We start from the raw sequence: 12253 nt of genomic DNA on the forward strand, positions 1-12253 counted from the left end.
GATGGCCGAGCGGTTGTGTCGTTGTTCCGCCGTCCTCCTCCTGCCTCCCACACGAGGCAGGAAGGAAGGGACGTAGAAAATTTTCTCTTGTGTTAATGGGGGTAATTAAAGGTTACATTACTGTTTACAGCAAAAGGCTCCTAGCTTGTAACGAACAGTGCGGACTCCTGCGTGGGTTGGCTCTGTAGGGGATTCTGTTCATGTTTAACTTCGTTCTGCTTGGTCAGAGAAGTCAGTAAAGGCCTGAAGCGGTAGAACTGACTGAAAACTTGATTCTAATGAATACGTTCAGCCAGATCACTGTTGAAATTGGAGAGCTCTGTTTGTGTCTGGATTTCTCTCTCGTTACAGAATCAGTCTGGCTGTCTTTACAAACACGCTTTTGTTCTAAAGAAGGCATTGCTGAGGGTTTAAAGCAAGGCTGGACATCGGTGACAAATGTGTAGGCCTAAGGTTACCAAAGGTCTTAACTGCAAGAAGAGGTGTAGTTGCTTCTGGTCTTGATTACTTACTTGCAATGGCTTATAGTAAATACCTGTGACTAGTTAGGAGGAACTGTGTTGGCTTGGACAATTTCCGATTGATTTCTCTATAACCTTTAGCTGCTTTGAGTAATGAACATCTTATATAACACTATGACCACAACGCACAATTTTTGGTTGCTGCCGCTCGCTTACCAGTCGGGAATTACTTTTCTGGCCAATTCCGTGTGTAGCAGTTGCCGTGCAGTTGCCTTTGACTTAGATTTGCTCATGGACTACTTGACTCAAGTAATGTAGTGAGAAAAAACTTTGTCTTGCCCAGCTGTAGGCTGAAGTTTGCTATTGCATTTTATGGTGATTAGGTGAAAGTAAAGAATGATGGCAGCTAGTGGGGGTTCCAGTTAAAGCATTTAAAGACAAACTGAGCTTTTTTTGGCACTAAAATTCTTAGAATTGGTTTGTGTCTGATGATCTGCGCAATATTTTCATTGCTTGTTATTTAATGAACGTTGTTTGTAGTGTTTGCTTAATTAGAATAATTGAGTTAGGAATTGCAGAATAACGTTGTATTTCACGTGTAGTTCTAAGTTCAGTAGTTATTCAAATCCCTGGCAATTTTAAGATACCATCTGTAGCTGCCAGGTAATTTGATGGATTGTGGGTTTTTCTATGTTGAAAGCTGAGGTGGGGTGAGAAGGAAGAGGGATGTAGGAAGAATAACAATATAATTAGCAGTTTATTATATTTATTTATACAAGGTTACTCATGTGCCATAGGCACAGAACAGAGAAGGGAGGAGATATTTGTAGTCTGAAAGAGTTTTAAAAAAACAACAACAACAAAAAAAACAGCAGCAAAATGTTTTTGAGAACAAACTATTAGAGGAAGGATAGGTAAGAAACTTGTATTTGTACTTTTCCGGTTAAAGAACTTCAGATCTGGCCCGTTAGAGTTCCATTCTTTTATTTGTTTGTTTCCATTTTGATGGAAAGATAAGCATAGTGAGACTGGGGAGAGAAAGAAGCAGTGAATTTCTGGCTGGCTTTTTAATGGAGACAAATATTCCAAAGACTGGACACACTTGGCGGGGAGGGGGGTTAATTTTTTTTTTTTTTTTTTTTTTTTTTTTTAAATTAAGACTACATTGACTGCTTGGCATTCCAGGATGGAGGAAGAAGAGTTTTGAATGACAGGAGTTGCCAGGAAATAGAATGTTAAAGTCCAGCATTTCAGTGTTGAGGCGTTTGAAGAGACATTTGTAAATGTCTCCAGTTAAAAAACAAAACAACAGCAACAAACCCCACACATCCAGATACACACCCCAGCTGAAGGAAGGGCAGAAAGCTCTTCCATTGTGTTTCAGCTCTGCACAAAAAGAGTTGCATTCTTTTGGGAAGTTGAGAGGAAGCTGAATTCCAGCTAGTGTTTAAACTTGGACTGCAGTATTGCATGGTGTTTGTAGCATTGGCTGAAGATGAAATAACAGGAAGTCTGGACAAGTGTAGTGTGCCTCACTAACAGTAACGCAACTATAACTTGACTGCATTATACTGCGGTGTAAGTTGTCTGAAAAACAGCTAAATCTTTTTTTGTCAGAATGTGTGTAGATGCGTCCTTAGGAGTCTACTGAAAGTATCTCTTCTTTAATGTGGGCTTCATGTTTTTGTTGTAAATGGAAATTCCAGGCTTCTGTATTGATCTTTCACACTTCTGTTTCAAGAGTCCATTGTTATGACCACTTCTGCCTTGCCGTCCTCGTCTGGTGACTTGTGATTCTTCACCAATCACGGCGGAATCCGTCAAGCCCACGCTCTGCAGGGTTGTCATCTACCTACAGAAGATGTCGGGCGACACGTGTCTAACCACCACCCTTTGTCCGGCTGCAGGGCCCAAGCCCAAAACTTGCAGCTTCAAAGGGGGCAGCCTTGGTAACAAGTACGTGCGACTAAATGTTGGGGGCTCTTTATATTACACTACAGTACAAGTACTGACCAGGCACGACACAATGCTTAAAGCCATGTTCAGCGGCAGAATGGAAGTGCTCACAGACAAGGAAGGTAAGAGAATGTCTTTTGTTGTTGAGAATTTTGTGAAACAACTGGGTTCTGGTGGTGGTTTTTTAAATATCTTAAGACTATGCTCAGTTAAGGATGTAGGGAAACTTGGAACATTAGGCAGCCAACTCCCATTGGCGCTAACAATCCTCTGTGCTTTATAAAAATGTGTTCTTTTGTTACTAAAATTAACTAGTGGAAGGACTGGTTCTCTTTCCTGCGATCACAGCTGGTATGCAGATTGTTGATGTTGTTATGAAGACTGAACAGACAGTACGTAGGTTGTCATTTATGTGGTGTCGTGTAGTGGCATCATTCGAAATGCGTATGTGGGGAGGGACATTCATTTTTCATCTTTAAAACTCAGAATAGGCTTGCTTGCTATGATGAAAATTCTTTTTTTCCTCCTCTCAGTAGCATGTTCCACTTGTGGCTTATGATGCTGTGACGATATTTAGCTGTCAGTCAAGGAGTATGTCACCTCTTGCTGGACACTGAATATTGACATTATGAAAATCCATAATAAATTATAGAGAGCAGAACAAGTAAGACGACCAATATCAGCAATGGCTACGAGTGCTTTCATTTTCCTCTCTTTAGTAGTCCAGGGCAAAATGATACCTTAGGACTGAGGGTTGTGGCACTGTGGAGAAAAGGCTGAGAGAGGTTGGCAAGTATTTAACCTCTTTGTGTTTCTGAACACTCATATGCAAAAGCTTTTCTGCATGCCCAGGTTACATCAGTTTAAACTTGATGCACAACAGTGTGTTTACTTAAATTGAAACAACTCCTTGTGGATTTTGCATATCATTTAAACCAAGTTCCCGTTGAGTAGGCTGGGTCTTGTTGAGTGTTACATACAACTAAATCCATTTAGTCCAGCAGTTTTGTGTAAGAGCCTCAGCCTGAATGGAGGACAAGGTTCATGTTCTGATAGCTACAGCTGGAGAATCTAGCAGTGGTTTAGTCTACTTTCCTTGTTTTCTGTACCTAGGTCCCAAAATAACACTTTTTTGCCTGTCTTCCACATTATGGAAAAGGGTTTGGCACTGTATTAAGTCCTCTGCCTGTGTGTGTCCTACATGGCTATTGTTTGCCAGCAAGTCAGACATCCTGTTTCCTAGTGAGTGTGACTTCAGGGATGTTTTAAAATTGCAAGAACTGTCTGTCTGCTACTGTTTCCTGTGCTGTATCCCCTCTCCGCTCCCTCCTGATCTATCTCTGTCCTGTTGTTTGCTCCTATTTGGAGACTAGAACCGCCTTTTTCCCATACTGGGTTTTCTGGGCTAGTCTACCTTTTAGCATCTTCAGAACACTTCCCTCTCTTTAACTTTGAACAACAGCAGATGTGGCTGGAAAATTGCCAAATCCTTCTTGTTAGGCCACAGAACTTACCCCAAATCTACTCGTTGCAAACATTTGTGAATTCTCTCTTCTAGTCTTTTCTTGGCTTTCTTAGTGATAAGTTTCTAATTGCCCACCATTACACTGTAGCAGCAGTTAATACATTTATTCCCATACAAACACAGCACATCCCCATTTTGCTGGGAATATGACAAGCCTCTAAATAAAAGAAGACACCTACCTAACAATAAGCTTTTTTTTTTCCCTTTTTTTTTTTTTTTTTTAAGGTTTGAGTGTATTCGACAGTCAGTTAAATAAATGTAAACTGGTGACTTCCTATAGTAGTTGAAAAGGTCCATTCCTTTAATCAGAAGCTAATACAGAAAAGATGAAGCACAGATAATAATTTGGTCAGGCAGCCCACTGACTGATCAGCTGATACAGTGCAGTCAGATTCCTGCAGCAATTTTAGTGTCTCGTGATAGGAAGCCAAGTATTTTTAGCTTGCATCTTTTGGGGTGCTGGAAAGTAGTGAGAACATATGGGAGGTACCAAGGAGTGGTTCCACTGTCAGATTCTGTTCTGTAACCAAATTCAATTTGCTCAAAGTCAGTAAAGACTTCCACTGAATGGAATGGGAAGAGTATCGTGCAGTTTCAGGAAACTAGGCTTATTTAACCTTTCTGAGGAGCTTTTTCTTGCCCCCTAATATTGAGGTGATCGAAATGATGTGATGGTTGTTTTTCAGGCTGGATCCTTATAGACCGTTGTGGGAAGCACTTCGGAACAATTTTAAACTATCTCCGAGATGACACGATTGCACTTCCAAAACACAGACAGGAGATCAAAGAGTTGATGGCAGAAGCCAAATATTATCTCATTCAGGGCTTAGTGGACATGTGCCAAGCAGCCCTGCAGGTAAGAAACAGAAGTAGCCTGTGAAGTTTTTCATGGGTGTTTTGTACCTTAGAGATGGTATCAAGTCTTAGATGTACAAGGCAACCTGGAAGGAAAATGAGACAGCAGTCAGGCAAGTTGTAAGATCTTGTCCAGTATGTTTATCAAAGCCATAGTTATCCTCACTCTGTATGCACACCTGAGATTCTGCGATGCTTTGAATAAGAGATGAAATTTAGTTTATGATCTCCCTGGAAATGTTTTCAGACCCATGTGCTATCACGGCACAGCCTTCCAGGCCACAGGTTCCTGTGCTCTGAAGACATTCAGTGCAATTAGTGAGGTGGTTGCATTACTAAGGGAGCTATTTCTTTGTAAGAAGAGAAAGATTGTCCCCTGGTTAGATTATATGAATTTAGAATGTGCAAGATGTAGATTTGAGCTCCTTTCATTTCGGAGATGTCATTTCCCTTTGTGCTTCCATTCAGTTGTCCACCTGCCCCCTCAGAATGGGGATACTTTCCTACTTCACAGGGATGCCAGGAGGATGAATAAAATAGAAACTGTATTCACAATTTGTCATTTAAATAGAGGGACTGGTTCTTTTCTGTTTCTATTTTTTTAATTTTATTTAGGAAATAGATAGTGAATGAGTTCCTCTTGTGTGAAATGAAATAAAAGCCAGAAATTTAAAGGAAACTGATTGAATAAACATGGTTATTTTGAGCGTATGTTTTAAAAGACCTTATGGCATTTGTCTAAATTTCCCCCAAGTTATGTCACTTCTAATTAGATAATATTTATAGGCAGAATGAGTTTGAATCTTTGAAAACATGGTAACTTTTTTCTAAGTTTGAATCTTAATGGAGAGAAAGACCTATATGGTAAGCACTGATTACTTTAAGGACTTTTCTTTGTATCAGTTTAACACTACTCTTTGCAAATATGTAACCCATAGTAGCTTTATTCACTTTACTAGTACCTATGAATTCAGCTGATTGAAATCAACTTGTTCTGCCAACTTTTTAATAAGGGTAGCCCAGATGCAGTATATATAACTTATTACTAGTCTTAAGATTGTGAAAGTAATGTTTCTTGCAGGACAAAATGTAGTCATTAATAAATACCTCACATACTAGGTTCAATATACTTCTTGTATCCAATTGAAAGAAATGCAAAGCCACACTGACAGTTTTCCTTCTGGTTTGGAATTTAAAACCTTTCTTCTAAAAACAAAATGTTCTAAGGCTTTCCTATTAGCTATTGAGCTTTCCTTAATTTGCCACATGAGGAATCTGGAGTCACAGACTGTACTACACACTCTTGATTGGTGCTTTTGTATGACAAAGGGCTGAAGTCTGTTTCGGTGACATGCTGTTCTTGCCAAATGTTCAGTTCATATTTTTATATTATTCAAATGTTCAGCTGATATTCTTATATACTGCAGTGTTTTGAGTTGATTAAAACTAGTGCAAACTCTTACTATCTTTTCTTAAAAAAAGTACAGAATAATAAACCCACTTAAACCAAATATGACTTGAGCTCAGAGTCCTTGCTATATCTAAGAAGGACATCCACCTGCATCCTAATATTTCAATTACTGCTGCCTTCTGGGGATAAGAAATCTCTCTGCTGTATTTCTGGGTTGCAGATCAAGGTAAGGCTGTGTGGTTACTATAGCAACACAGAGCTTTTCCTTTGCATCACAGGATTTGGGAACATGGCTGGAGGGGTTGGAGAAGACAGCAGCAGCAGATGTTAGCTTTAGCATTTATCTTTCTTGAGTTTTATTTCCTCTCTCTCTTCTTTAAAACAGGACAAGAAAGACTTGTATGAACCTGTCTGTAGCATCCCTATTATCACATCTCCAAAAGAAGAAGAGAGACTGATAGAATCATCAATGAAAGTAACTCTTTTTTCACAACTATCCAGTGAGAAGCTGAATTTTTGCTAAATGTATTCAAACACAGAACTTACCTTTTCTACTTTTTTTCTTTCTCTCCCAATAGCCCGTGGTTAAGCTGCTTTACAATAGAAGCAACAACAAATACTCCTACACCAGGTATGTCAGTTTTTTCCCCACTGTAATGGGAAAGTTTCCCTTTGACTATGGGAGTGGAGGAAAATGTGGTACGACCTAACTTGTGGATTTTTTTGCGGTTGGTTGGTTTGTTTTGGGTTTGTTTTGATTACAACAGTGCTCTTCCACGGTTTGATGCAGTTGTTTTTGATTGAAGTGAATCTAAATGGGGGGAGAATGCAACAAACTGTATCTGTTGAAGTCTAGTGTACAGTTCAGTTGTGTGAGAAAGATGAACAGAAACAAGGGACAAGAGATAAGAACGATGAGGCTATTAATATTGGCTGAAACTAGATGTAACTTAGGTAATGCAACATAGAGCGTTACCTCGTCAATGCAAAGCTAATGCAGCCATAATCCTTACCTGATCAGTTTAGCTTTACTTTTGAATCTGTATATACCTCTGCCAGCAGTCTTTTACTCTGACCTACAGAAATTCTTGATGTTCCAGCGCCTCCAGTGCCTTAAATGAATTATTTGGTTACAAAGGAAAGTATCTGTTCTGCTCAGATGGGGCCAGGGCAAGAATTTACTGGCTTTCCTCCTGTATAAAGAAACATTACTTACTTAGTTTTATGCTGTAGCTATCATGATCCCTTTGTTACGGTGCTATCAGAATGGCTTTGGATTTTCCCAAACCAGTCATTGAAGCGATATGAGTAATCCCCTATGCTATGCAGAATCCTCATTTTCAGCCTTTTCAATCTGAGATGCAATCTTGGAAGCTTTTTTCTCTAGGCAAACTAATTGTCTATCTGTCAGATGGATTCTAACAATCACGATATTTCAGGTAGTCAGGAAATGCTACCTGCGGGAGTGCTGAAGAGCAGCCTGTTTTTCAGCAGACTGCATTCTGTATCTGCCAGTCGTATTGCGCTCCTCCCTGTGTTACCCTTTAGCTTACGGCAGTGGTGCTAAAGCAAGCACAGAATAGCATATTAGTCACCATGTGTCTGGAAATGTAAACGTACTAGTAATGAGAGCAACAGAATCCTAGATACCAGAAGGTGCTGGTATCTCAACTAGCTGTAGGGTTCTAATTATTCCTTGCGCATGCATCTGCATCTCTTGATGGTGTTTAAATGAGGCATCTTTATTTAAAATTCCACACTGGCTGCTAGCAAGCAAAGATTTTTTCCTTCTATTCTTCCTAATCGGTAGTATAAAAGGAGCTTCCTCAGTTACGTTGTCAGTGTGGTCTAATAATGAAGACTTCTACATTCTTTTCCCAGCTCTGCCACTTGATTGAGCCTGGGACTTGTCACTGGCTGAATCCCAGGTTGCTTTATCAAATAATTCTTGCGAGCTGAAGATTTTGTCTGGTTGCACATCATGCTTTTTTGATTTAGATCTGAACAGAAATACTTCTCAGACTAAGTATTTTATGTAAAGCCCAGTTGGCTGTTCTTATTAGCAGTGTCTTGATTCACAAGTATTTCATAGCCTTCCTGGACCACTTGCAAAAGTGAAGATACTGCACACAAAAGTACGATGTCATGTCTCTGGGTAGATTCTTGGCAGCAAGGTGTGAACCTTGAACTTCTGGGTCCAAAGAGTAAGGAATTTTATTGTTAAAGCTAGCAAGGTTGGCTTTGTTGTCTAGGCAATAATATGTTCACTAATTTCCACATATCCGCACATAATTTCCTAGCCACCTATAAAAAGAGACAAAGGGTCACAGTGTACTTACTTTCAATACAGCTGCATTCAGGCTAATATTGGAGGAGTAAGGCTTTTAGGGTTTTTTTTTTCACTTGATGGAATTGGACATTGATTGGGCATGATGTTGTTATTTAAGTAAAATATTTTGAATTTTAAGAATAGCTTTCTGATAGCTTTACTTGATCTTAAAGCTATAATACTATGTATATTTTTTCCTCTAGAACATCTAGATCTTGTTTTGAAAAGTAATTAAGACCCTACCTTGCGCTGGCTGTCTATATGTCCTGGTTTCGGTTGGGATAGAGTTAATTTTCTTCCTAGTAGCTGGTATAGTGCTGTGTTTTGGATTCAGTATGAGATAATATTGAGAACAGACTGTTTTAGTTGTTCTAAGTAGTGCTTACACAGAGTCAAGGCCTTTTCAGCTTCTTGTGCTCTACCTACTGAGAAGGCTGGATATGCACAAGAAGCTGGGAGGGGGCACAGCCAAGACAGCTGATCCAAACTGGCCAAAGGGATATTCCATACCATATGACATCATGCTCAGCATATAGGGGAAAGCTGGCCAGGGGGCCGCTGCTCGGGGACTGGCTGGGCATTGGTTGGCGGGTGGTCAGCAATTGCATCGTGCATCACTTATTTTGTATATTGTATTATTATTACCACCATTGTTATTTTCCCTTCCTTTTCTGTCCTATTAAACTGTGTTTATCTCAACCCACAAATCTTGCTTCCCCCCCTCACCCCCCCGATTCTCTCCCCCATCCCACTGAGGAGCGTGGAATGGGGGAGGGAGCAAACAGCTGTGTGTGTTTTGCTGCCTGCCGGGTTAAACCACAACACAATAAAACTTAGTTTCCTAAATAATGTATTCACCCTAGAAATTTGTATATGGTATCACTAGTGCTACGTGCAGAACACTTTGCTTTTTAGCTGGCCTTCTAACATGCATTGACTCTTTGGACTTCTGCTGTTACTAAGCTAAAGAGAACTGCAGTTAGCATATGATTTAATCGTCTTGAGCGTCAGTCAAGAGATAGTTGTAGATAGTCGATGTAATGATTTGGGAAATTGTGCTGTCGTTATTAATTATATAACTTGACCTCTAAAGGCTGGTGTGTTTGCTCATGGGGATCAGAGCATCTTATTTGTATCTGAAATTGGCTGTTCTCTTTTCTTGGCAGCATATGGCAATGAGTCACTACTTATTTGTATTCTGCAGTGAGATCAATGCTTAAAACTGTGGTGGAATAGGCATATAAATTCTGTAGAGATGGCCAGTTGAAAAACCACAAAAACCTTATTCCTCCTTTTGTTGCTGTGTTTCAGTAATTCAGATGACAACTTACTGAAGAACATAGAACTGTTTGACAAACTCTCTCTCCGATTCAACGGCAGAGTTCTTTTCATTAAGGATGTTATAGGGGATGAAATCTGCTGCTGGTCTTTCTATGGACAGGGTCGGAAACTTGCTGAAGTCTGTTGTACCTCTATAGTGTATGCTACAGAGAAGAAGCAAACCAAGGTAATGGAGTTTTATCCACCTGTCTCTTATGATTTAAAAAAAACAGGTTGATGATACATTGCAGAAAGATACAGATTTTGTACGACTTAAGCCAAACTGCTAGAGGCAAACAATGTCATTTATTGGAAAAAGCTTTGATACCAACTCTCCTGAATATTGACTGGAATTGATGGTCAGTGACATCGAAATTAGTAGGATGGCTTGCTGCTTAGGGGGCTGCAGGATGAGCTGGTGTCTTGGTAAAAGATGCTGCATATAGGATAGAATTCAGAGAAGACTAAATATGGTAGCAGGTTTGAAGAAGGAAAGACTGAGAATAGTAATTCTGAAAGCATGTGCATTTTAGAACTAGTCTCTTAGAAAGTGTCCCTAAAGTATGTAAATGCCTTTAAATTATTCTCTAATTAAATGAAGTAAAGATCTAATTCTGCTCCTAATTCTACCTGCATAAGTTTACTTCATTGCAGTTACTTTGTACTGTGTTTCACTTGCACTGATGTAATCATTGTATGTAATTGGACTAATGGTTGTGTCTGGGAGTATAAATTTCTCCAGAGTGTTGGAAAATATATACCAAAAAGGAGAAGACTGAAACTGATCTGTCCCAATCTGAATAACTGAAATGGATGGGATTAAATTAATGAAATGGAAATCTGAGCTCAAACACTGTTTAGAAACATGATATTTTTATTATCATTGTGCTTTTATGTGCAAAACTAGAGAATATTTGTTAAAAAAAAAGTTCAAGCAGGAGTGCAGATTTCCCAATAATCAACCTATCTTGATTTCCCCACATTTCCAGCGATTCTTTTCATAGTCTTCCCGCCTCTGATTTTGCAAAGGTTACCTAAAGACTTGCTTTCAAGCACAGTACATCCTAAAGAGATGGGTTACATGCATGAAAATATGATAATGATTAGCATGATAAATCTACAGAGTTTCCCTAACTTCAGGAGTTAACTTCTGACTTGCAGTGGTGCAGGTAAGGTGACCAGGGTCCAACATTAGCACTTAAGAATCAGAAATACTGTATTCCATTCTAGAACAATCTAAAAGAAGAGGTCATGTAGGCAATCTGGTGGTGGGAATTATCCTCTACTAGGAATTAGACTGCTTTGCTCACCTTTATCATTTACAATTGTTTTACTCTCTTTATAGTGTATGTCTTTTTATGGCTCAAGTATCGTTTTACTTATGGGCATGCGTTCCAGTCATGTTATCCTGTATAGATCAGGAAAAGGACATGTGCTGTTTTTTGTAGGTTGAATTCCCTGAGGCACGAATTTATGAGGAAACACTAAATGTCTTACTGTATGAAACACCACGGGTTCCTGATAACTCCCTGCTGGAAGCAACAAGCAGGAGCCGAAGCCAGGCATCTCACAGTGAGGATGATGAGGGTTTTGAACTTCGTGACCGAGTACGCCGAATCCATGTGAAGAGATACAGCACCTATGACGACCGTCAGCTTGGCCACTAGCATATCGATCGAGGAGAAGGGGTTTGGTGTCAAGGCTTGTATTGGTATTCTTTGAGGGAGATCAGGAAGTAGGGAGGGATCAGTTGGACTCTGTGGATTGATCTTCGTTTGGCTTCTTGGCTCCCTAGAGAAGCAAATGGGCATTTGTGCGCACAAAACAACACTAAAGGCCAAGGGCTTTGAGAACTAAGACGTTAATTTTGCACCATGTGCTTTAAATACAGACTGGCCCCCTTTTCATGCCATGTGAGGAATGGAATTCAGAACACCGATTCTGACAGTTTGTGGTTGCTCTTTCATATCTAATGACTTGCCGGTTTTCTTACTTCCTGTGAGAAGTACTGCTTTTCCTGAATGAGATGGTGTGATTTGAAAATCTTTTTCCAGATACCTGCCCTTTTAGAGTTTTGTATAACGAAACTTCCAGTTTTTAAATTGAGAAGAAGGGGTGGAGAGAACTTGAACATGACTACTCTTAGCAAACACCACATCTGATAACCCCCAGAAGAAATGGTTAGCTATCCAATAGTCAGGTGCAGTGCACGTGCGATTTCTCCCACCTCTTTCCCCCAGTACACATACAGAAGTTTGTGTTCCAAGATAGCTGTCTTTAAAATTCATTAATTCTAAGGCAAGCTCTTCCAGAGACTTAAGCGTCAAGTCATCAAAAAACCTCCCCTTGCGAAAAATGAGAAAACTTTGAAAATTTAAACATACGTGTAATGACTT

The 12253-nt window shown here is 39.7% G+C and overlaps 1 protein-coding gene across 1 annotated transcript; it reads left to right on the forward strand.

The window, feature by feature from the left end:
• The first annotated feature begins 2251 nt into the window (after window positions 1-2251).
• Window positions 2252-11938, forward strand: TNFAIP1 (tumor necrosis factor, alpha-induced protein 1 (endothelial)). The gene is made up of 6 exons (XM_009584954.1): window positions 2252-2539; window positions 4629-4798; window positions 6594-6683; window positions 6787-6839; window positions 9849-10044; window positions 11306-11938. Exons 1-6 carry the CDS (start codon window positions 2323-2325, stop codon window positions 11522-11524), a joined length of 945 nt encoding a protein of 314 aa, XP_009583249.1. The 5' UTR covers window positions 2252-2322; the 3' UTR covers window positions 11525-11938.
• The last annotated feature ends 315 nt before the right edge of the window (window positions 11939-12253 follow it).

This window comes from Fulmarus glacialis, unplaced genomic scaffold, assembly GCF_000690835.1.
Source record: "Fulmarus glacialis isolate BGI_N327 unplaced genomic scaffold, ASM69083v1 scaffold37140, whole genome shotgun sequence".
Classification (NCBI taxonomy): domain Eukaryota; kingdom Metazoa; phylum Chordata; class Aves; order Procellariiformes; family Procellariidae; genus Fulmarus; species Fulmarus glacialis.

Coding starts and splice junctions, on each gene's coding strand:
- TNFAIP1 (XM_009584954.1), top strand. CDS start 2,323: ATGTCGGGCGACACGTGTCTAACCACCACCCTTTGTCCGGCTGCAGGG. Junction 6,684..6,786: donor TGATAGAATCATCAATGAAA/GTAACTCTTTTT, acceptor CTCTCCCAATAG/CCCGTGGTTAAGCTGCTTTA. Junction 10,045..11,305: donor CAGAGAAGAAGCAAACCAAG/GTAATGGAGTTT, acceptor TGTTTTTTGTAG/GTTGAATTCCCTGAGGCACG.